Source organism: Pelophylax lessonae (genome assembly GCF_965119305.1).
Source record: "Pelophylax lessonae genome assembly, chromosome: 3".
NCBI classification, from domain to species: domain Eukaryota; kingdom Metazoa; phylum Chordata; class Amphibia; order Anura; family Ranidae; genus Pelophylax; species Pelophylax lessonae.
Genome location: NC_138770.1, coordinates 950,533 through 977,086, shown reverse-complemented (window position 1 = coordinate 977,086; position 26,554 = coordinate 950,533). Strand labels below are relative to the sequence as shown.

General features: G+C 44.4%; 3 protein-coding genes across 3 annotated transcripts in view; 2 read left to right on the top strand and 1 right to left on the bottom strand.

The window, feature by feature from the left end:
• The window catches only part of LOC309549119 (uncharacterized protein), a 2,919,967-nt gene that overhangs the window by 2,430,903 nt on the left and 462,510 nt on the right, over positions 1-26,554 (top strand). The window lies entirely within an intron of this gene.
• LOC309549117 (uncharacterized protein) overlaps positions 1-26,554 on the bottom strand; it is a 4,285,597-nt gene that overhangs the window by 3,907,194 nt on the left and 351,849 nt on the right.
• On the top strand, positions 204-26,537 carry LOC309548640 (uncharacterized protein; the record flags this gene model as incomplete). Its single annotated transcript, XM_082248609.1, has 6 exons — positions 204-368; positions 485-582; positions 672-899; positions 1,035-1,176; positions 4,826-5,066; positions 26,534-26,537. The coding sequence occupies exons 1-6, from the start codon at positions 335-337 to the stop codon at positions 26,535-26,537; spliced, it is 747 nt and encodes a 248-aa protein (XP_082104735.1). The 5' UTR covers positions 204-334.

Here is a 26,554-nt window from a genome sequence, read left to right as displayed (position 1 = left end):
TAGGATGTGGGCTGAACCCCAGGCCTCCTTACTTTCAAAGTAGGGATGTTGGACCTGCATTGTATGTAATATCAGAAACCTCAGCATGAAGTGGGGTTTAAATAAAAAGAGACCTGACCAGTGAGGTAAGGAGGATACTGGGAATGTCATTTATTTTACTATTTGTGTTCAAATCTAGAGTTTTCCTCCTGTGAAGTCTGGAGATCATATGACTATCACATTGCCTCCACCTCCCTCCCTCATAGAATAGAGAAATAAAAAAAAGATTTGAGAAGTCACCAGAGAGATCATCGAGCTGCTGACAGTAGAGGTGAGCGGTGCTGGGAAGGACATCATGATGGAGAATCAGCCGCCCCTCACATCACCGGGTAAGAGGAGACTTTATTGTAAAGGAGAGAGCAGTACGGAGGGTCCACCTAGATCCCCCATCATCTGATAAACACATAGAAACAATGTATTCAGTCAGTGTGTGTGTTTCCTACAGATGGATCCAGTAATGGGAACCCACCAGAGAGATGTCCCCGTCCTCTGTATTCCCGGGATTCTACACAGGAAGGTCACACCATCCCTCACCATCATCAGGTAGATGAGGAACAATCACTGATAGTATCATTAGGATCTGCACATTATCTGCATTGTTACCATTGATGTCATTTTTATTATATATTCAGAGTGGAAACCTGAGAGATTCTAAAGTTGAGGTTAAAGAAGAGATAAAAGAGGAGGATGATGAGGATGGGGTGATGGAGGAGTCAGAGTTTCTAAAAGAACACAAAGATCTGTATCAGAACACCATGGTGGAGTCATCCAGCTACAGAAACCCACCAGAGAGATGTCCCCGTCCTCTGTATTCCCGGGATTCCACACAGGAAGGTCACACCATCCCTCAATGTTACAAGGTTGGTGGATTGGAGCATCTAGAACATGGACTTCTGGAGAGGATGTATTTTTTTTTTTTTTTTTTTTATATATAATATTACAATATTAAAGCTTATATCTTCCAGATGATATTCTCTCTCATTTTCTTGGTTTAGAGTGGAGATCCAATCGATATAGAATTTGAGGTTAAAGCAGAAGAAGAAGAGACGTATGTGAGGGATGATCAGCAGTCTATGGAGGAGGATGGAATAACGGGGACATTTATAGAGGAGGACACTCCTACAGAGATCAGCACAGGTGGGTCATTAACACTAAATACATTCCTCCACCCATACTGCTCACTGATTGGTCCAGAGTAGGGTGGGAACTGGCTGATATCAGCCTGTAATACCCTGGTCACTTTCCTGTGCTGTGTTCCCCATCCTGTATTCCTGTATTTCTCTTGGATAATCTTCCTTCTCTGTGCTGCAGACACAAATTATGTCTTTAGACTGGATTTATGGGGATTCTGGGGTTCAGCTGGCAGCAAAATGTTGATAGAAACATAGAAACATAGAATGTGTCGGCAGATAAGAACCATTTGGCCCATCTAGTCTGCCCAATATATCTGAATCCTATGAATAGTCCCTGGCCCTATCTTATATGAAGGATAGCCTTATGCCTATCCCATGCATGCTTAAACTCCTTCACTGTATTTGCAGCTACCACTTCTGCAGGAAGGTTATTCCATGCATCCACTACTCTCTCAGTAAAGTAATACTTCCTCATATTACTTTTAAACCTTTGCCCCTCTAATTTAAAACTGTGTCCTCTTGTGGTAGTTTTTCTTCTTTTAAATATGCTCTCCTCCTTTACTGAGTTGATTCCCTTTATGTATTTAAAAGTTTCTATCATATCCCCTCTGTCTCTTTCTTCCAAGCTATACATGTTAAGGTCCTTTAACCTTTCCTGGTAAGTTTTTTCCTGCAATCCATGTACTAGTTTAGTAGCTCTTCTCTGAACTCTCTCTAGAGTATCTATATCCTTCTGGAGATATGGCCTCCAGTACTGCGCACAATACTCCAAGTGAGGTCTCACCAGTGTTCTGTACAGCGGCATAAGCACTTCTCTTTTTCTTCTGCTTATACCTCTCCCTATACATCCAAGCATTCTGCTGGCATTTCGTGCTGCTCTATTACATTGTCTTCCCACCTTTAAATCTTCTGAAATAATTACTCCTAAATCCCTTTCCTCAGATACTGAGGTCAGGACTGTGTCAAATATTCTATATTCTGCCCTTGGGTTTTTATGTCCCAGGTGCATTATCTTGCACTTATCCACATTAAATTTCAGTTGCCAGAGTTCTGACCATTGTTCTAGTTTTCCTAAATCCTTTTCCATTTGGCGTTTCCCTCCAGGAACATCAACTCTGTTACATATCTTTGTGTCATCAGCAAAAAGACAAACCTTACCATCGAGGCCTTTTGCAATATCACTTATGAAGATATTAAACAAAATTGGTCCCAGTACAGATCCCTGAGGTACCCCACTGGTAACATGACCTTGTTCTGAATGTTCTCCATTGACTACAACCCTCTGTTGTCTGTCACTCAGCCACTGCCTAATCCACTCAACAATATGGGAGTCCATGCTCAATGACTGCAGTTTATTGATAAGTCTTCTATGTGGGACAGTGTCAAAAGCCTTACTAAAATCTAGATATGCAATGTCTACTGCACCTCCACCGTCTATTATTTTAGTCACCCAGTCAAAAAAATCTATAAGATTTGTTTGACATGATCTCCCTGAAGTAAACCCATGTTGTTTTTCATCTTGCAATCCATGGGATTTAAGATGTTCCACAATCCTATCCTTTAATAGAGTTTCCATTAATTTGCCTACTATTGATGTCAGACTCACTGGTCTATAGTTGCTTGATTCCTCTCTACTACCTTTCTTGTGAATGGGCACGACATTTGCCAATTTCCAATCTTCCGGGATGACTCCTGTTACTAATGATTGGTTAAATAAATCTGTTAATGGTTTTGCCAGATCACCACTAAGCTCTTTTAATAATTTTGGGTGTATCTCATCTGGACCCTGTGACTTATTTGTCTTCACTTTAGACAGCAATCTTAGAACGTCTTCCTCTGTAAAGACACATGCATCAAACGATTCATTAGTCATCCTTTCAAGTGGAGGTCCTTCTCCTTTTTCTTCTGTAAAAACTGAACAGAAGTATTCATTAAGGCAGTCGGCTAGCCCTTTATTCTCTTCTACATACCTTCCGTCCTTTGTTTTTAATTTAGTTATTCCTTGTTTTAATTTCCTTTTTTCATTTATATATCTGAAGAATGTCTTATCCCCCTTTTTCATAGACTGAGCTAGTTTTTCTTCTGCCTGCGCTTTAGAAGTTCTTATAACTTGCTTGGCCTCTTTCTGCCTAATCTTGTAGATTTCCTTATCTTCATTGCTCTGGGTTTTTTTATAATTACAAAATGCTAGCTTTTTATTTTTAATGATTTGGGCCACTTCTGCTGAGTACCACAGTGGTCTCTTCCTTTTTTTGCTTTTACTGACAAGTCTAATGCAATTTTCTGTTTCCTTCAATAATGCACCTTTTAAGTAGTCCCATTTCTCCTGGACTCCATGTAATCCGTACCAGTCTGATAAGGACTCATTTATGACTAATTTCATTTTTGAAAAGTCTGTTTTTCTAAAATCTAAAACTTTTGTTTTTGTGTGGTGTGACTCTTTCACAGTTCTTATATTAAACCACACTGACTGGTGATCACTGGATCCCAAGGTTTCGCCTACAATGACATCATATACCGAATCCCCATTTGTGAATACCAGATCCAAAATGGCCTCCCTCCGGGTTGGCTCCTCAACCACTTGTTGCAGAGACAACCCCAGTAGGGAGTTTAGAATATCTGTACTCCTGGTAGAACTTGCTATTTTGGTTTTCCAGTTTATATCTGGAAGATTGAAATCTCCCATAATAACTTCTCCTTTCATTGTCATTTTATTGATAATTACCATAGACGTTGCTTGACCTAGACACCTGGGGTATGTACCTTGGTTCTTCTGCCCCATGCCAGGGTCTAGCAAGATCTCTGACAGAAAAATTCTCCTGGGGTTACTTGCTCTGTAATTTGCTGGCTGTGCCGGGTGGAGGGATATGTCTGTATAGTCTCACACCCAAGTCACTGAGTGCAGTCTCAGGAGATGGGAGGCAGCGGTGTGCGACCTCTGCAACTGATTACTCAACACAAATATTAGGAGTCCTGACCCCTGCACTATATACTCTGTTGTACATTATATACTCCTGACTTCTGCTCTCCCCCCTCTACCCACTGCTATATATATGCACATAATATGGATTCTCTTTTGTTACACTCATTTCCTACCAGATGGACATTTTATATCTGATGATTTGATTGGAGGACAGACTTTTATATGTTGATAATAATGTGATAACATCCTCCAACTTTGGAACCTTAAACAGAAAGTGATAATGAGGGAGGAGTCAGTAACCCAATGATGGTGGTCTTCAGGATCAGTCCAGTCTTCATTTTGGTTGTTCTACCCCATCCTCACTCTCTGACCTCTGGTGGGGCTCAGTGGCTTTTATTCATGACAAAATCATGGACTAAATAAGGAAGTGCAGTACTTCTTGTGTTGGGAAGATGGCAATGAGTGATAGAGGGGGAGGGGACACTCGTCCTATAATCCCCTCATCCCTGTCACTCCTATAAAAGACGGTTCTCGTTGTTTCCTCACTCTCTGACTAAGGTCCATAAATAAAGAAATGAACTGGTAGGAGATCAGAGGACCCATTTACTAATTACCTTGAGGGTGGAATTGTAAGATCCTCAGAGACAACGCTGTCTGATGTGGGTGGAGTCCTGGTTTAGGGGAACCAATCTGCTGATATCTAGTAATAATCTTTGTATTTCTATTTTAGTAGATGGACGGGAGATGAGGAAAACCTCAGAGGATTGTCTCACTTTGTCTCACTTTGACTGTAAAGTAGAAGATGAGGACATCACACAGTATAGTCCAGGAGAAAACCCGGCTACCTCAAGATCGCACACTGGTGAGAAGCCGTATTCCTGCCCTGAGTGTGGGAAATGTTTTTCACGGAAATCCACTCTTTCTGTGCATAAGAGATCGCACACTGGCACAAAGCAGTATTCCTGTCCTGAGTGCGGGAAATGTTTTACACAGAAGTCTGCTCTTTCCACACATCAGAGATCACACACTGGTGAGAAGCCGTATTCCTGTCCTGAGTGCGGGAAATGTTTTTCAGATAAGTCCAATCTTTCCAGACATCAGAGATCGCACACTGGTGAGAAGCCGTATTCCTGTCCTGAGTGCGGGAAATGTTTTTCAGAGAAGTCCACTCTTTCCACACATAAGAAATGGCACACTGGTGAGAAGCCGTATTCCTGTCCTGAGTGTGGGAAATGTTTTGCAATTAAGTCACATCTTTCCACACATCAGAGATTGCACACTGGTGAGAAGCCGTATTCCTGTCCTGAGTGCGGGAAATGTTTTTCAGAGAAGTCTGCTCTTTCCACACATCAGAGATTCCACACTGGTGAGAAGCCGTATTCCTGTCCTGAGTGCGGGAAATGTTTTGCACAGAAGTCTCATATTTACAGACATCAGAGATCGCACATGGGTGAGGAGCCGTATTCCTGTCCTGAGTGCGGGAAAAGTTTTGCACAGAAGTCCGCTCTTTCCACACATCGGAGATCTCACACGGGGGAGAAGCCATATTCCTGTCCTGAGTGCGGGAAATGTTTTTCACAGAAGTCCAATCTTTACACACATCAGAGAACTCACGCGGGGGAGAAGCCACTTTCTTGACCTGAGTGCGGAAAATGTTTTTCACAGAATTCCCATCTTTCCAAACATAAAATATCTCACACAGGGCAGAAGCCATATTCCTGTCCTGGGTGCGGGAAATGTTTTTCAGACAAGTCAAGTCTTAACACACATCATAGATCTCACACAGGGGAGAAGCCGTATTCCTGTCCTGAGTGAGGGAATTGTCCCTGAAGTCCTGTCTTCCTGTACATCAGAGATCCCACACAACCCTTGAGGTGTATTAGTGCCTTGAGTGCGGGAAATGCTTTCTATATGAATGTTGGTGGACCTGTGGGGGAGAAGCACACCCTGATATACACCTCAGATATACTCCATGGCTGATCTTCATCATGTAAGAAACATTTCATAAGGAGATCAGAGATCACCAAAGACATGGATGAAGTGTTGTCCTGTGTTGGCCATTGATAGCAGGAGAAAAATAAAAATGGAATCCTTACCTTTCATTGGCTGAGTACATTTTGTGCGGGAAGATTTTGCAAACACTTACAGATCTGGTTGTTATAAATGTGTTGATGAAATGTGACCCGCATTCCCCCAGTCATGGTGAATTGGAATTTCTTATAATGGTCAGTTCCATCTAGTGGCTATAATGTGCTTTCCTGAAAGATGTCCATGGCAGCATACGTTTGGGTAGCCCCGCCCTCGTTCCTCACCCATAAGACTCCACCCCCATAAATGTTCAGGATAAGCCAATGGCTGCGTTCCTTTTTTTGTCCTCCTCACTTATAGGACCATTTTTGTATGAAGTTTTTCTACCTATTGGAAGTATTGGTGGGCGGGTCTGGTGCTGGGCAGCTGTGCGGGATGTCAGGAGCTTCCTTTGGTATCCAGAAGTCTTCCAGGATGTCCCGAGTGGTCATTGAGTCCCCAGCTATCAGCGGGGTGGTGTTATGGCACACTTATGTAGAGGATCCATGCCTGGAGAGTGGGCCCTGCCATCGGTGGCCATTTGCATTGGCTGGGAGCCCAGCTGTTAGCGGGTGGCCATTAAGTGTTAGACACGTGAAATTCATTTCGGTGCGAATACAAATTCAGACAAATTTTTGGATATTCCTAGATTCCGATGTATCCAAATCTCCAAATGAAATTGTAATGGATTTATTTGAAATCTGTTAAAATGTATTTCATTTATTCGTTTTCTAACGAATTCCAATTTTTCGGAACGATTCGAATTCGGATCAGTCAAAAAACGTTCGACCGATGCAAATTCTGTGTGAAGAAATATCTGGTTGTTAACCACTTGCCGACTGCGCACAGTATATTTACTGCGGCAGTCAGCCCCGGCCAGGCAGAGTGACGTAGGTCTACGTCGCTACTTGCCGCCGGTCCTGTGCGCGCTCCCGCGCGTGCCCGCCGACACCGATGGCTCGATTGGGTTCAGAACCGATCAGTCATCAGGTCCAGGCCAATGATTTTTGGCCTGGACCTGTAGATCGGTCCTGCCCAATCAGCTTCTGTTCTGAGTCTGTGAAATGTAAACACAGACTCAGAAAAGACGTGCCCTCCTCTCCCATGATCCTTTTTGGATTCATCTCGAGAGGAGAGCACTTCTAACTGTAAGTACTGCACCAAACACAGTCACACACAGCTAGATAGGCACATTTACCCCCCAATCGCCCCCCCCAATTAACCCCTACAGCACCTGACACAACACACACTATATACAGCATATAGCAGTTACCTATATACCTGTATAAGTGTGATTTGTGAACAGGTGTAGCACTTGCGACCCCCCCTTTTCCACTTGAATTACCCGCCACCCCCCCCCTAATAAAGATTTGAGCCCCTGATCCCCCCTGATCACCGCTAGTTAACCCCTACACCCTCTGTCACATCAGCACTAATACAAACGTAATATACAGTGTTTTTGTATTTTTGTATTAGTGTCATTGTGATCAGAATTAGCGCAGGCGACTAAGTTTCTGTCCCAAGAAGGTTTAGGGTCCCCGCCACCCGCCCAATAAAGATTTAACCCCCTGACCCCCCCTGATCACCCCTACACCCCCTGCCATAACACACACCGTATACAGTATATAGCATTTTCTATATACCCGTATAAGTGTGACTTGTGACCAGGTTTAGCGCTTGCCACCGTTTCTTTTATCCGTAGGATACCCGCCAGCCCCTTCCAATAAAGATTTAAACCCCTGATCCCCCCCTGATCACATCTCTTTAACCCCTACACCCTCTGTCACATTAGCACTAATACACACATAATATACTGTTTTTACTGTATTTTGTATTGGTGTCATTGTGACTTGAGGTTGCGCTAGCGAGCTAGTTTCTTTCCCAAAGGAGGTTTAGGGTCCCCGCCACCCCCCCCCCCAGATCCGCGGCGCATAGTTTAGAAGTAACCCCTTGATTACCACACACGCACGCACGCACGCACGTACACTTCCATTTCTAGTATAGTGTTTGAACAGATCAATATCTGATCTGATCAGAACTATACTAGCGCCCCCATAGTTTAGGGTTCCCAAAACGCGGTGTTTGCACGATCAGCATTGATTCCGGCCAGCACCTGCGTTTAACCCTTTCACCCAGGCAAGTGTAGTAATCAATAGATTACTGTCACTTACAAAAAAACACTAAACACAAAACCGCTGTGTTAGCAGAGTCAGGCCTGATCCCTGCTAGCATTAGCAGTTTTTTTGGTAGCGCTTGAAATAGTCTTCGACAACCAGGTGCTTTTATTACCTGTGAGTCGCATCACTGTACGGGTAAATTTAGTTACCAAAATGTCTAAACGTTCGTACAATGATGAAGAGGCTCTCAGTTATATGCTGACCGGGTCATCTGATAGCGATGGGGAAGCTACAATGACCGAATTAGTGTCAGTATATGAACCTGATGACAGCAGCGGCTCCCTGACAGACAGCTCTGACAACAGATGGGTCCCTGTTAGACCCAGGCGTACCCGACCCCATTCTGAAGTTGTTGAGATGCAGGAATCGCAGGGTGCTCGTATGGAGCAGTGTGGGTACTAGTGCAGCTCATTTTTCTGGCGACCTGGCAAGCGCCAGCGGCCTAGTACACCCTGGACCTAGTACAACCAGCACTGCAGTAACGTGACGTGGCGAGTCCCCTAAGTGCAGTTGAAGCTGGTGCGGTGGCTAGCAGAAGTAGTGGCCCGCAGCCACCGTGTATTCGTAGACAGGCCCGTAGAGCCCATAGTGCCCTCCCTGATGCACTCAGGGCCGCTGATAGAAATCATGGGGCCCCGTACAGCCTACCTGATGGGGCCCCTTAAGCCCCACCCCTGGCCCCTCCCTAGACCCCACCTCTGGCCCCTCCCTAGACCCCGCCTTGAAACAAAGTGCAGTTTTGTCTTCAAGTGATATTTATCTTCCTCCAGCCAGTTATAGGTTTGATTATGCAAAAGGAATACTGATTTCAGCTTCTGGGTTTAGTGCCGGTTTACATAAATGTAATGCGGGAACCCTGTGAATCCACTGCGGGTTCCCGCATCGCATTCAAATCGCAAGCAGTTCACACTGCCATATGCAAATCATTGGGGGTGTCAATACAGAGTTAACACCCCCAGATCAGTTCGCATATCGCAGTGCAAACTGTCAGTTCGGACATGAATCGCATAGGTGTGAACCACCATGCGATCCAATTCTGCTGCGGACCAAAAATGGGTCCTGTGTGAGTTGTGTCCGGATGCAATGCGAATTCAGCCATACAATCTGTATGGTTGAATTTGCATCGCACAGACATTGCATGTATATATATATATATAATATGTATGTGTTTGTGTATATATATATATATATATTCTATATATATATATATATATCTCTCTGCTGTATCTCTATCATTTCAGTCTCTCTCCATCTTTATTTTGTATTATATAATCTTTATCTCTCTGTCTCTTTCTTTATCTTTCTCTCTTCTTCTCTTTCTTTCTCTCCCTCTCTCTCTCTCTTTCTGCCTACCTCTCTGCTTCTTTCTCCATTTCTCTTTTTCTCTCTCTCTCTATCTCTCTCCATCTTTATCTTATATTATATAATATTTATCAATCTGTCTCTACCTGTCTGCCTCTCCATCTGTAATTCTCTCTATATCTCGTTTTCTCCATATCTTTCAGTCTCTTTCCCCTTTCATCACCCTTTCTCTATTTTCTCTCCCTCTCTTTCTCTGTCAGTCTCTCTCTCCATCTCTCTCCCATCTATATATATGTCTCTCTCGCTCTCTTTCTCTGTCTCTCCATCTCTCTCCCATCTATATATCTCTCTCTTCTCCTCTCAGTCTCTCTCTCTCTCTGTCTCTCCATCTCTCTCCCATCTATATATCTCTCTCTTCTCCTCTCAGTCTGTCTCTCTCGCTCTCTTTCTCTGTCTCTCCATCTCTTTCCCATCTATATATCTCTCTCTTCTCCTCTCAGTCTCTCTCTGTCTCTCCATCTCTCTCCCATCTATATATCTCTCTCTTCTCCTCTCAGTCTGTCTCTCTCGCTCTCTTTCTCTGTCTCTCCATCTCTCTCCCATCTATATATCTCTCTCTTCTCCTCTCAGTCTCTCTCTCTCTTTCTCTGTCTCTCCATCTCTTTCCCATCTATATATCTCTCTCTTCTCCTCTCAGTCTCTCTCTGTCTCTCCATCTCTCTCCCATCTATATATCTCTCTCTTCTCCTCTCAGTCTCTCTCTGTCTCTCCATCTCTCTCCCATCTATATATCTCTCTCTTCTCCTCTCAGTCTCTCTCTCTCTCTCCATCTCTCTCCCATCTATATATCTCTCTCTTCTCCTCTCAGTCTCTCTCTCTCTCTCTCCATCTCTCTCCCATCTATATATCTCTCTCTTCTCCTCTCAGTCTCTCTCTCTCCATCTCTCTCCCATCTATATATCTCTCTCTTCTCCTCTGTCTCTCTCTCCATCTCTCTCCCATCTATATATCTCTCTCTTCTCCTCTGTCTCTCTCTCCATCTCTCTCCCATCTATATCTCTCTATTCTCCTCTCAGTCTCTCGCTCTCTTTCTCTCTCTCTCCATCTCTCTCCCATCTATATCTCTCTATTATCCTCTCAGTCTCTCTCTCTTTCTCTGTCTCTCTCCCATCTATATATATCTCTCTCTTCTCCTCTCAGTCTGTCTCTCCCCATCTCCCTCTCTCTGTCTGGGATTGGAGTTTTTAGATAAAGTGATTTTTAGGGCAGTGTCACAATGCTTCCCACCTCTGGCAGAGAGAACCCTCTTTGTTCATTACGTATTGAACTCCTGTAACTTTCCCATGTAATAGAAGTGACAGGATGCCTTCAATGACACACACTGCTATGGTTATTGATCATTTTATTTCCAACCTGAAAAAAAAAAAGCTTTTCTGTTCTCAGCTTGATTAAAAAGCACAATTTTCAAAGCATAACTTTTTTCTTCTATTTACTATAGAAATCTTTAGGTTGACCTGGGAAATAATACCAGTGAGGCAAGCATATTTAGCTACATCAAGACAATCTTGCAAACGTTTACAAAGTCAAATACACAAAGAAACAATCTGGATTTTCTGGGCTTTCCTTCAATCTTTAGCCCTGCCTGACTTTGTGGGAAATAAATGTGTCTTCAGTGTTCAGAGACACACCTGAATGTTCTGCTGTGTTAGGCACTGGGACTGTCTGGCAGCCTGACGATCACGAACCTCTTCTTCTCCTCACTAACTTACCTCTTCTCAGTTCCTTCCTGCAGTGCTGTTGCCTGGAGAGAAATGTTGGCTGCCTGTGGCTGAGTTGCTTTCTCTCTGCCTCCTCACAGACACAGCTTCCTGGCCGAGTGGGGAGCAGAGCTGAGTGCCATAAGCAGGGGAAGACAGATCACTCCGCCAGGGCAGGGGAAGGCAATACGCAGGCTGCAGGCAGGAATTCTATGCAGAGCGGGCACTGAACTGACATGCGCCCGAAACAGAAGAAGTAGTCCCTCCCACACCTACCAGCACATTCATTGCAGAGGGGCCCAGAAAAGGGAAAAACACCAGTTAAGTAGGTAGGAGAGGGGATGCTGTTAATTCAAAAAGGCTTTTTTTTTTTATTCCGCACTGTGTTTTTGATTTTAGATTGCCCGGGCCCCCCTGCAGAGCCGAGGACTCCGGGCCCCGTACAACAGGGCCGGTTGTACTGGCCTATCAGCGGCCCTGGATGCACTGGCATATCCCAATTGGCAACCCACTGATTCTACAGCGCCAGTACTTCCCCCATTCACCGCCCAACCTGGAATCCACGTGGAGACAGCTGGTTTTACGCCCCTGAACTTTTATGAGCTGTTCTTCACGGAAGATCTTTACAGATCTATTGTGGATCAATCAAATTTATATGCACAACAGTTCATCGCCGCCAACCCAAATTCACACCTTGCCAGACAATTCGGCTGGAAACCTAGAACGGTTTCCGAATTTAAAATCTTTCTGGGCCTTTCCCTCCACATGGGCATAACTAAACAGAGTGAATTGCGGCTATATTGGTCCACTAGCCCAGTTCACCATATGCGCATGTACTCTGCCTCCATGTCCAGGGGGAGATACGAGCAAATTCTGCGATTTATGCATTTCAGCGACAATGAAATCTGTCGTCCTCGGGGAGACCCTGAATACGATCGGCTCCACAAAATTCGGCCCCTCATAGACCACTTCAATCAGCGGTTTGCAGCCTTGTTTACCCCCGAACAAGTTGTCTGCGTTGACGAGTCCCTGATTAAATTTACTGGCCGCCTTGCTATGAAACAGTACCTCCCCAGCAAGCGTGCCAAGTACGGGGTCAAGCTGTACAAGCTCTGTGACAGGGCCACAGGCTATACAGTTAGTTTCCGGGTCTATGAGGGAAAAGATAGCTGTGTGGAGCCCCCGAACTGCCCAGACTACATAGGGAGCAGCGGTAAGATCGTTTGGGACTTGGTGTCACCCTTATCCGGAAAGGGGTACCATTTGTACGTGGACAACTTTTACACAAGCTTGCCACTATTTAGTCACCTGCTCGAATTACAAATTGGCGCATGTGGCACTGTGCGACCTAATCGCCGGGGCTTCCCCCAACGGCTTGTAGATTCCCGTCTTAGTCGGGGGGGGGCGAGAGCCTGCTTGAAAACGGACAAATTGCTTGCGGTGAAGTGGAAGGATACACGGGATGTTTATGTTCTGTCCTCCCTTCACGCAGACATGATGATCCAAATCCCTACGGCAACTGGCGTTATGGAGAAACCCCTCTGTGTCCACGAATATAACCTTAATATGGGAGGGGTGGACCTTAACGACCAGCTTTTGGCGCCGTATTTAGTTGCCGTATAGCCAGACGCTGGTACAAAAAAGTGTCTGTTTATTTATTCCAATTGGCGATGCTGAACGCCTTTGTCCTATACAGGGCGTCAGGACGAACTGGATCCTTCCGGGAATTCCAGAAAGAGATCATCCTTGCCTACCTGTACCCAGGAGGCATGCCTGCCCAACTTCCCCTTCCAGATGCAGTGAGCCGGCTGCATGAGAGGCATTTTTCACATGTCCTCCCGAGTACCCCTACCCAAAGATACCGCCAAAGAAGAAGATGTCGTGTCTGTAGCAGGCGCGGATTTAGGCGTAACACCCGCTATTATTGTCCCAGATGTCCTGACCAACCTGGTCTCTGCATTGGGGAATGTTTAGAGCGCTACCATACACTAGTGGAGTATTAGTTTAGGGTACAGCACGACACAGTGTAGGGCACACAAACACAGGGTCTCGAAAGATGTTGGATGTCTATCGACATTTTGAGAGACCCAAGCTGGAAGATCGCAGTCCCAAATCAAGGAACAACAGTTAGAAAGAAAAATAAAAGGATCCAAAAACTGTTGTTGTGTCAGACATTTTATATGTTCTTCTACTCTTCCTACTGTACTTTTAATGTCCTTTGTTTGTTTTTTTCATTCTTTTGTGACCTGTTTCTCTTGCAGGTACTCGTCGGCTACCACGCATTGATTTTATATATTCTGACACAAACAGTGTTTGCTCTCAGCATATATGGATACCTTTGCTGATAGCAGCTGTGGTGATTTTCTGATTTCAGCACTGCAGTTAAAATCCTATTTTGGTATACGTGGATAGTGTCGTGTATACCCATCATTAAATTCAGTGGGTGGTTGTTTGGGCGGTTAATGATGAGTAATACTACGCATTATTCCTGTGCTGATTTCTGATTTTTTTTTGTTCAGCCCACAGGCTGCATGAAAAAAAAAACTATATGCCAAACAAGGACCAGCAATGTACTGGTACGTTGCTGGACTTTGAGTGGTTATACCAGGATGATGCCTGCAGATTTAGGCATCATCTTGGTATCGTTTTTTTACAGCCAGCGGTCGGCTTACATGTAAAAGCAATCCTAGCAGGTAATTGGCCGCTAGACTGCTTTTACATAAAGTGGGAGGGGCCTCCTCCCCCCCCCCCCCACCGCCACCTTCCGCAGCCTTCCGTGGTTTTTCTCGGGCTCTCCTGTCCCACCGGTTAACCCGAGAGTGCAGCCGGTGGTTCAATTTCTAACCATAGAGCTGATTGGAGATTAGAATGGCTCCAATCATCTCTATGGCCTAAGATACTGGAGGCTACGAGCATTTCATGACTTCTGTTTCGCCAGAAATAAACAGCGCCATTGGGAAATTAGGAAAGCATCTTATCACACCAATTTTGGTGTGGTAAGATGCATACTGTCAGAGGAGAGATCTAGAGTCTAAAAGACCCCAATTTTTTTTTAAAAAAGAGTACCTGTCACTACAGATTGCTATCATAGGGGATATTTAAATTCACTCTGATAACAATAAAAATGATTAAAAAAAAAAAACAATGAAAGGAAAGGTGTCAAAATAACATTAAAAAGCAAAAAAAATAAATAAAACAAATCAAGCCCCCCCCCCCTCCCCCCAGGCTTGCGCGCAAAGGAGCACGCAGGCGTTGGTCTAGTGTCATATGTAAACCACAATTGCAGAATGCATGTGAGGTATCGCCGCGAACGCCAGGTCGAGGGCAGTAATTCTTGCAGTAGACCTCCTCTGTAAGTCTAAAGTGGTAACCTGTAAAGACTTTTAAAGGCTTTTAAAAATGTACGTAGTTTGTTGCCGCTGCACAGGCGTGCGCAATTTTTAAAGCATGTCATGTTTGGTATCTATGTACTCGGCCTCATATCATCTTTTAAATTTTTACCAAACAATTTGGAATTATATAGTGTATTTGTGCATTAAATTTTAAAAACATGTATTTTTTTCGCAGAAATTGCGTTTGGAAAATCTGTGCGCAAATACCGTGTGACAAAAAAATTTGCAACATCCACCATTTTGTTCTATAGGGCCTCTGCTTTAAAAAAATATATAATGTTTGGGGGTTCAAAGTAATTTTTATTTTTCCATGTAAACAAGTGGTTAGAAGAGTGGATGATGTGTGGCTAAGATTGAGCATAAAATGCCGGGACAGTTCAAACACCCCCCAAATGACCCCTTTTTGAAAAGTAGACACCCAAAGCTATTTGCTGAGAGGCATATTGAGTCCATGGAGTATTTTATATTTTGCCCTGAGTTTCGGTAAGTTCACAATTTGTTTTTTTTTTTACACAAAGTTGTCAGTAAATTATATAATGCTCACGCATGCCATGGGTATATGTGAAATCACACCCCAAAATACATTCTGCTGCTTCTCCTGAGTACATGGATACCCCATGTGTGAGACTTTATGGCAGTCTAGCCTCGTACAGGACCCCGAAAATCAATCCCCACCTTCAGGCTTTCAAAGGGCGTAAATTGTTGATTTCGCTCCTTACTACCTATCACACTTTTGAAGGCCATGAAATGTCAAGATGGCACAAAACCCCCACAAATGACCCCATTTTGCAAAGTAGACACTGCAAGCTATTTTCTGAGAGGCATGGTGAGTATTTTGCAGCTCTCATTTTTTTGGAAAATAAAAAAAAAAAAAAAAACAGGAAAATGCATTTTTCTCCTCTTTTTTCAATTTCCAAAACTTTGACAAAAAAGTGAGATCTGCAAAACACTCATCATGCCTCTCTGAAAATAGCTTAGGGTGTCTTCTTTCCGAAAAGGGGTTATTTGGGGGGGGGGGGTTGTGCTGTCTTGGCATTTCATGGACTCCGAAACTGTGATATGTAGTCAGGAGTGAAATCAACAATTTACGCCCTTGGAAAGCCTGAAAGTGGTGATTCATTTTCGGGGTCTTGTACGCGGCTAGACTGCAAAAAGTCTCACACATGTGGTATCCCTGTACCCAAACAAAATTTACATCCTTTTTTTCCCACAAATAGAGCTTTCTTTTGGTGGTATTTGGTTTGGGTACAGCATTGTATGATCGTGTTATTGTCAGTTAAAGTCACGCAGTGCCAAGTTGAAAAAAGGGGCCTGGTCTTTGAGCAGCCAAATCCTCCGGGGCTTAAGTGGTTAATTTTGCGATTCGGCACTGCATTACTTTAATGGACAATTGTGCGGTAGTGCAACCCTGTAATAAAATTGATGATCTTTTTTTCCCACAAATAGAGTTTTCTTTTGGTGGTGTTTGATCACCGCTGCAATTTTTATTTTTTGCGCTATAAACAAAAAAAGAGCGACAATTCTGAAAAAAAAAAAAAAAAAAACAATATTTTTCATATTCTACTATATGACGACATTCCCCAAAAAAAAAAATTAAAAATCAAAATTTTTTAACATTTTAGTCCAACTTGTTTTCAGCTACATATTTTTGGTAAAAAAAAATCCTAATAAGCTTATTTGGATTGGTTTGCGCAAAAGTTATTGCGCCTACTAACTACGGGAAAGAGTTATGTCATTTTTATTGTTTTTTTTTTTTACTAGTAATGGCGGCGATCTGTGATGTTTTGCCGGACTGCGACATTGCGGACAGATCGGACCCCTAACCTTTCTCCTTCTCTCAGCGGTGAAAGATCGTGGATGTCAGGCGGTAATTGGAGCCGCCTGCCCGCTGCATCAACATTCCCAGCAGATGAGTGGGGGCGGGAGCCTCCTGTATAGCTACGTTGGTTTGCCCAGGAGCGGCTGCCTGCTGCAGTATAACTGCAGCGGGCGGTCGTAAAGCAGTAAAAAACCACCCCAAAACATGCCAAACCCCCCCTACTGACCCACCAATAACCTCAATGACCCGCCACACAGGAGCGATCTCAGATGGTAACACTCACTGACCGATGGTGTCCTGAGCCGTCGTCCGCTATATAAAGGAAGGGGCGGGGAGAGTGGTGATTGTGACGGAACCGTCCCACACTCCACTTGAGTGTTTCCGTTAGTATACTGCTTCCTCCAGTCTGAACATAGATATCAGATATTACAGCCACATATTGCAACCAAGAACTAGATGGGATACGTTTAGCTGCAAAACTGGAACTGTTTATTGAACAAGAATACATGCTTTTTATACACTACACACTCAGTTATATTTTTATATACAGTTGTGTTTGCATACGATAATAAGATCAGCCTTACCAAACACTCTAAACATTAAGCTAATTAGCAGCCTGGATAATCAGGGATCTTATTCCGGGTCAGACTTGCCGGCATCGAGCTCACGGAATACAATACACATTATTACAAGTGTAAACACATCCCCAATAGTTTGCTAGCAGACAATAGGTGTGTTAATTAGCACAATTAACAATACAAACAGTGATCTCCCCCCTCCTCAGACTAGTAGGCAACAGACTATAACAGGAGACTGTAACGGAACAGGGCACCCCAGACCGGGTACCTCCATTGACAGATGCTCCTAATGCTTCCCGAGGGCTCCAAGCACTCCACCAGACACCGTATGCACTTTAGACTCCACGAAACGCCATAGCTTGGTTAGGGTCTCGCAATCTCCTACCCACCCTGGACCTACGACAAGGCTCCAGGTTCCTGTGGGTGAACCTCTCTTTCCCCAGAAAGAGCACGAACAAGCTCTTACAAGAGCTCAGTGATTCTCTAATGGAGTATGGAAGACCATAGCAATCCCTTGCAGCAGATTCCGCCAATAAGAGACAAAACTCTAGATTGAGGGTGAAGAACTGAAAACAACTTTATTGAACAAGACTTATATACAGAATTTGGAACATCCCGCCCCCAACAACTGCTTTCCTATTGGTCAATTGTAAAGTACCTGCAGTTCCCCTTCAGGTCCTCCTTAGCCATGCAAATGAGGAATTGAAAATTAGTTAGCAGTGATTGGTCACATAGTTTGACCAGAAGGACTGCCATGTGCAAGGAGACAGAAGCCCCCAGGGGGCAATCAATGTACACAATAGCCAGACACAGAACAATGGGAGGTCATTAGCACTTACAATGAGACAGGGCAATCCACATTCCCAATACACAAACAAAAGGAAAACCTTGCTGACATTGAAAGATATGTAATATACACAGCATTTAGGAATTACAGATTTCATGGCAAATGGGAATAAATCTTAATATTTCTATATGGAGATATTGCTGGCAAATATGAAGCAATCCAAACCATTACTTATCTGTCTTTAAATTCCAGTGATGGTGAATACCGTCACATATTTTCCCCTTAAAGGTAGACTAATCCATGTACCAGACCTCCAATCGGTCTGTGCCTGAGTTGGTCGGGTAACAAGTCCCAAAGAGTCCATCCTTCATGGCAGCTTCCTTAACAAAGTTCCACATAGTTTGTAAGTTTGTCTTGGCAAGGCGCATAGAGCTCTCATAGCCGATCAGTCTGTGAAAGTCTGGTTTGGGCAGGCCAGACTGGGCTTCTTGGGCACCCTGTGTCCCTAAAAGACACAGGGTGATTTAGACATAAGAGGAGCCTAGTAGGCTGAGAGAAGAACTTTCCAACCTCTCTAAGGTAGGCTGTGTTCCACAGGCCCTCCCAATGTCTGCAGCCACCCAGTACCCCAAACAAATTGTCGGGAAAACAGTGTTACTCACCCAGCCAACCTCTGTCTCTCTTGTAGCACATACCCATTGCTGTGGATAAGTGTGGACTGGCCCTTCTCCTGGGAGTCCTTTCAGCCACTGGAGAGAAGACAGGGTGGTAGGGCTCACTTCGTCAGGCTGTTGGGGATCTGGGCCGACTGTCCAGCATCCCTGGGGTGTACAAATGAGGACTGTAGCTTTTGCAGGTGCTGGGCAGAGGTTGGTAACACTCTGCCCTGTTGCCAGCTCTTCTGCTGGGTTAGGGTTGGTGAATACTACCCCCAGGACCTGGTTGGGGGTCTGCTGTAGAGAGGAGGGATCGCCTACCTCCTCCTCCTGGTATTCCTGCAGGGCAGGTTGGGGATCTGGACCGGCCATCCAGCATCCCTGTAGGTCTGGTGCAGAGACCGCGGTCCCATCTGTACCATTGGGGTCAGGTCTGTTGTCGCCCTGTGGTTGGGGAGAAGGATTAGTTGTCTCCTCTCCCTGCTTTTTGGAAGGAAGGACGACACCTTCGGGTCCCTGTAACTCCTGCTGTAGCTGGGGATCTGGGCCGGCTGCCCAGGCTCCCTGTAGGGCCAGTAGAGAGACCTCGGTCCCATCTCCACCTGCCATCGGTGGGTCTTCACAGTACCACCAGCCTGTATTGTCTCTCCAACTCAAGGGTTGTGGGTCTGGATCTGCCACCCAGGACTCTGCTTGCAGGGTAGATTGGGGTGGAACGGAGCAGAGCAGACGTAAGTAGTCCTGCTCCAGTTCCCACTCCATTCCGACCAGATGAATCAGGTCTGACCCCAAGTCATTCACTTTGGGGAGACCCAGTAGGGCTTCCCTGGTGTCCTGGATTTCCCAGCACCGAAACTCTGCTGGACATCCAAAGTCCCTCTCCTCAAATGCCTCCCACAGCAAGCCCGGGCCACTATAGTCCTCACCTTCCGGCATATTGTTGTCAGCCATCCAGTGGTCGAGCCCGGTGGCGTATAGAGATGTATAGAACTGTTCGCCGGCGAACAGTTCCCGGCGAACTTAGCATGTTCGCGTTCGCCGCTGCCGGCGAACATATGCGATGTTCGGTCCGCCCCCCATAAGACATCATTGAGGCAAACTTTGACCCTGAACTTTACAGTCAGCAGACACATTTCCAGCCAATCAGCATACCTCCCTCCCACACCCTCCCACCTCCTATAAATAAGCAAGGGCAGCATCCATCTTAGATCATTCTGAAGCAGTGTGTGTAGTGAGAGTAGGGAGAGAGCTGCTGCTGCTGCTGCTGCTGCTGTTAAGCTAGGGACAGTTAGTCAGTGTTCCTGGTCTTGCAGTGTTCTTGGTCCACTACTGCTGTAATATCAGCACCCCAAAAAGCCCTTCTAAGGGCTGGTATTTGTGGGTTTTTTTTTTATATATATATATATATATATATATATATATATATATATATATATATATATATATATATATACCTAGCGTCCCCAAAAGCCCTTTTAAGGGCTGGTAATTGAGGATTTTTTTTATTTATATATATACATATATATATATATATATATAGTGTCCCCAAAAGCCCTTTTAAGGGCTGGGTAAGGTAATAGAGTTTTTTCTTTATATATATATCTATATATATCTATTGTACACTGCAGTTGCCTGCCCGCTGTGTGTGAGAGGCCACAGACCTACCACAGACTGTACTGTGTGCACACCACACTCATTTCGGGTGGCACAGGCACAGTACCTTGCATTTTAAAAAATATTTTTTTTTTTCCCTCTGTCATAATTGCAGTGAGTGCTGTGTCAGGTCCACAGAGTGCACTGTACCCACTGCAGTGCACTGCCCACCACTGATATATATACGGTGGCACAGCATCTTGTTGCAATAAATTGAAAAAAAAAAATATTTATTATTATTGCAGTTGCCTGGGCTGCCAGTTACTGTCAGGTCCACAGAGTGTACTGTGCCCACTGCAGTGCCACTGTGTGCCCACCCACCACTGATATATAAGGTGGCACAGCAGCTTGCAAAGTAAAAAAAAATATATATATTTTTTAATTGCAGTTGCCTGGGTGCCAGTGACTGCTGTCAGGTCCACAGAGAGTGTACTGTGCCACTGCCCACCCACCACTGATATATAAGGTGGCACAGCAGCTTGCAAAGTAAAAAAATATATATTTTTTAAAATTGCAGTTGCCTGGGTGCCAGTGACTGCTGTCAGGTCCACAGAGAGTGTACTGTGCCACTGCCCACCCACCACTGATATATAAGGTGGCACAGCAGCTTGCAAAGTAAAAAAATATATATATTTTTTTAAATTGCAGTTGCCTGGGTGCCAGTGACTGCTGTCAGGTCCACAGAGAGTGTACTGTGCCACTGCCCACCCACCACTGATATATAAAGTGGCACAGCAGCTTGCAAAGTAAAAAAAATATATATATTTTTTAAATTGCAGTTGCCTGGGTGTCAGTGACTGCTGTCAGGTCCACAGAGAGGGTACTGTGCCACTGCCCACCCACCACTGATATATATGCCTGCAAGAGAAAAAGCCAGCCGCAGAGAAGCCGTATTCCTGAAAATATAAGAAAAATGCTGTTTTTTAGGGGTTCTGGACATGCTACAGAGCTGAAACTTGACAGGTACACTTTTTAGACCCCCCAGACACTAAATACAAAAAAATGACATGCCTGCCTAAAAAAATGCCCGCTAAATGCCTGCAAGAAAAAAAGCCAGCCGCAGAGAAGCCGTATTCCTGAAAATATAAGAAAAATGCTGTTTTTTAGGGGTTCTGGACATGCTACAGAGCTGAAACTTGACAGGTACACTTTTTAGACCCCCCAGACACTAAATACAAAAAATGACATGCCTGCCTAAAAAAATGCCCGATAAATGCCTGCAAGAGAAAAAGCCAGCCGCAGAGAAGCCGTATTACTGAAAATATAATAAAAATGCTGTTTTTTAGGGGTTCTGGACATGCTACAGAGCTGAAACTTGACAGGTACACTTTTTAGACCCCCCAGACACTAAATACAAAAAATGACATGCCTGCCTAAAAAAATGCCCGATAAATGCCTGCAAGAGAAAAAGCCAGCCGCAGAGAAGCCATATTCCTGAAAATATAAGACAAATGCTGTTTTTTAGGGGTTCTGGACATGCTACAGAGCTGAAACTTCACAGGTACACTTTTAGACCCCCCAGATGCTAAATCCAAAGAAATGTTTTATTTTTATTTTTTTTTTAATTTTTCCAATAATTGGCTCTCTATCAAAAAATTATAATTTTTAAGAACTTTTTTTCGCGTGATCCCTCTCCGGCATGCCACAGTCCAGGTGTTAGTCCCCTTGAAACAACTTTTCCATCACTATTGTGGCCAGAAAGAGTCCCTGTGTGTTTTAAAATTCGCCTGCCTATTGAAGTCTATGGCGGTTCGCCCGGTTCGCCGGTTCGCGAACATTTGCCGATGTTCGCGTTCGCCGTTCGCGAACGGCGAATTTTAGGTTCGCGACATCACTAGTGGCGTACCACTTTAGTGCCCGGTAAGCTTTATCCAGCCACAACTCCTTCCAAATCAGGTTCCACAGCTCCGTCACCCGCTCATGCAGGGGTTGCTCTCCTAGGAAAGTTAACCGCAGGGCAACGTATACCTGCAACCGCTGTTCTTCACTGGGAAAGTTCTCTCTCCGCCTCCACTGCACATCCTCTAAGGCCTCATACCACATCTCCTTTCGAGTGGCATCTCTCCAGTCCAGTATGGCTTCCTCTGATACAGGCCCATCCTGTTGGACCAAGTGTTGCTGCAACCTCCAGAGAAACTCCTCCTCATATGGGGACGCTGCACGGGTGTTATCTCGCTCCATAACGTTACCGGTGTCTCCGAGCTGCTTCTCCTCACACTAGGACGCCATCCCACCGCTTGCCACCAATGTAGCGGAACAGGGCACCCCCGACCGGGTACCTCCGTTGACAGATGCTCCTAGTGCTTCCCGAGGGCTCCAAGCACTCCACCAGACACCGTAAGCACTTCAGGCTCCACGAACCGCCGCAGCTTGGTTAGGGTCTCGCAATCTCCTACCCACCCTGGACCTACGAGAAGGCTCCAGGTTCCTGTGGGTGAACCTCTCTTTCCCCAGAGAGTGCAGCACGAACAAGCTCTTACAAGAGCTCAGTGATTCTCTAAGGGAGTATGGAAGACCATAGCAATCCCTTGCAGCAGATTCCCCCAATAAGAGACAAAACTCTAGATTGAGGGTGAAGAACTGAAAAAAACTTTATTGAACAAGACTTATATACAGAATTTGGAACATCCCGCCCCCAACAACCACTTTCCTATTGGTCAAATGTAAAGTACCTGCAGTTCCCCTTCAGGTCCTCCTTAGCCATGCAAATGAGGAATTGAAAATGAGTCAGCAGTGATTGGTCAGATAGCTTGACCAGAAGGACTGCCATGTGCAAGGAGACAGAAGCCCCCAGGGGGCAATCAATGTACACAATAGCCAGACACAGAACAATGGGAGGTCATTAGCACTTACAATAAGACAGGGCAATCCACATTCCCAATACACAAACAAAAGGAAAACCTTGCTGACATTGAAAGATATGTAATATACACAGCATTTAGGAATTACAGATTTCATGGCAAATGGGAATAAATCTTAATATTTCTATATGGAGATATTGCTGGCAAATATGAAGCAATCCAAACCATTACTTACCTGTCTTTAAATTACAGTGATGGTGAATACCGTCACAGAGACCTACTTACAAAAAACACATTATGGCAGGGGACCCCAGTGGTTTGAGTGGATTACATTACCATCTAAAGTCATTGCTAGTTTGAGGCATAGAGGCCCCAAATATGGAACCTCCAGTTCCCAGAGTCTGTGTGTTTTGGGGAGACATGAACATGAAACAGAAACAAGACCACTCCATCGATCCCCCAGGCATACACCTTCCAAAAAGCAGTGTTCATGTAAATGCCAGGGCCCACAGTCATTGGGTAAGAGCCCATGTCCCAGCTAGGTCTGTCACAGTGACATTATTGCCCATGTAAACTACCCCAGTGAAGGCCACTTAAAGATAGTGAACCCCAATGGTTGCCCTGACCCTGCAAATCTTCCAACCCCTCTGACACACTGGGTTCAGACATTTCTTACTGTACCCCAATTATGGCCCTGACCCTGCAAGTCTCCCGACCCTCTGACACACTGGGTTCAGACATTTCTTACGTACCCCAATGGTGGCCCTGACCCTGCAAGTCTCCCGATCCCTCTGACACCCTGGGTTAAGACATTTCTTACTGTACCCCAATAGTTGTCCTAACCCTGCAAGTCTCCTGACCCCTCTGACACCCTGGGTTCAGACATTTCTTACTGTACCCCAATGGTTGCCCTGACTCTGCAAGTCCCCCGACCCCTCTGATACACTGGGTTCAGACATTTCTTACTGTACCCCAATGGTTGTCCTAACCCTGCAAGTCCCCTGACCCCTCTGACACCCTGGGTTCAGACATTTCTTACTGTAACCCAATGGTTGCCCTGACCCTGCAAGTCCCCTGACCTCTCTGACACCCTGGGTTCAGACATTTCTTACTGTATTCCAATGGTGGTCCTGACCCTGCAAGTCTCCCGACCTTTCTGACACTCTGGGTTTGGACATTTCTTACTGTACCCCAATGGCTGCCCTGAGCCTGCAGGTCTCCCAACCCCTCTGACACCCTGGGTTCAGACATTTCTTACTGTAGCCCAATGGTTGGCCTGACCCTGCACATCTTCCAACTTCTCTGACACCCTGGATTCAGACATTTCTTACTGTAGCCCAATGGTTGTCCTAACCCTGCAAGTCCCCCAACCCCTCTTACACCCCGGGTTCAGACATTTCTTACTCTACCCCAATGGTGGCCCTGACCCTGCAAGTTTCCTGACCTGACACCCTGGGTTCAGACATTTCTTACTGTACCCTAATGGTTGCCCTTACCTTGCAAGTCTCCCAACCCCTCTGACACCCTGGGTTCAGACATTTTTTACAGTACGCCAATGGTTGCCCTGACCCTGCAAGTCTCCTGACCCTCTTGTCACCCTGGGTTCAGACATTTCTTACTGTACCCCAATGGTGGCCCTGACCCTGCAAGTCTCCAGACCTCTCTGCCACCCTGGGTTCAAACATTTCTTACTATACCTCAAAGGTTGCCCTGACCCTGCAAGTCTCCCAACCCCTCTGACACACTGGGTTCATACATTTCTTACAGTACCCCAATGATTGCCCTGACCCTGCAAGTCTCGTGACCCCTCTGTTATCCTGGGTTCAGACATTTCTTACTGTACCCCCTAGTTGTCCTGACCCTACAAGTCTCCCAACCCCTCTGACACCCTGGGTTCAGACTTTTCTTATTGTACCCCTGTTGTGCGTTACACATTCGAGAATATTATTCTGAATGAAGTATGAGTTCTTTTTAATCGATTAATTTCTTTTTAACAGCATATACCAATCTTAGTGAACACAGACTACAGTAGGGAATATATATATTTATTCATAAGACATGTATTCACAATAAATATATATGGGTGACACAAAAATATAATCTCACATAAAATACAAACTTAATGATAACACTAGTTGAATCAATTTGGCTCAGCAATACAAATCAAAGGACATGATTACTTTTTCCCCAGAAGGAGTAAAAAACCATATATCAAGAGTTCTATATATCAGACAAAGTTGTCTGCGAATTGCGTAGCCAACAGTCACTCCGCTGCAGTTGGAGTGAGAACAGACTATGCAAAACGTGAGACTAATTCACTAATAAAGCGTTAAACCAAGAATGGAAACATTTTATAAAAACAAAAATAATGTTTAGAGAAAAATCTACAATGGCTGTTACAACTGGGAAAGTAATCTAAATATCCTGGAGGATACGATTATAGCATACAAGGAAACAAAAATCAAAGAATCAATAATGCATAATTACCATTTCAAAATGGCTGCTGGCTCAAAATGATAGTCCTGAGATGGCTGCCTTTCCCAAAATGGTGGCTGGTTAGGGAGGAGCTTGCGTCCTTAAAGTTTTTCAGAGTGTCAGGCATAAAATGAAGGTGAAGTAAGATGGAGTATGATGAGTGTGTATGGGTGGATGTGTGTGTCTCTATGTCTCGTCTGGGTTCCTTTATATATTGTATAGGACAAAAAGACCATAAAAATTACAATGAGCAGAAACCAGAAGGTGGAACTTCTTCCCATTGGTTGGGGTAAATAACCATTAACTGGTTAATTAATTATGCAATACCTCTACTAACCACCATGTATGTCAGGGAGCAAAAATATGTGATAGAAGTCACTACATTAATTTATAGTAATAAAAAAAAAAATGAGAATCTGTCCATATTCTCATGGTGCCGGCATGGCCATCTGATATTTCTGTAATATCTCTTTGAAAGGGTCAGTTCTGGTAACGCCGTTTAATGAGCATACATACTAATACCATATCTATATATATATATATATATATATATATATATAGCTTAATGAAGAATAAGTGACTTCCTTATAGATTATCTAAATTAATACACAATAACCTGGGATTATAATTGTTTGACACATGTGATGTATTCAATCAGAAGGTTATCTACTAGAGAATTATTATGTTAGTAAATAATATAATCATGACATGGTCTGGGATCTACAATATGAAATAATCTAATTTAATCATCAGCTACTATCTAACTGATATAATATAATCTTCAATGGAGGATTGTCCATATAACCATCATTTCCACATCCCCTCTTGGTATATGATGGAACAAGGAGGTTGTAGATGCTTATGATTATATTAAATTCATTTAAAAATACAGATGGAATAGGTCTAAGTTAATTACCAGAAAATTAACCAAAAAATTTCTTCCCATGGCTCCTCTGTTGTTTATTTTTCCATAGTTGAAACAATGGTGGGTTAGT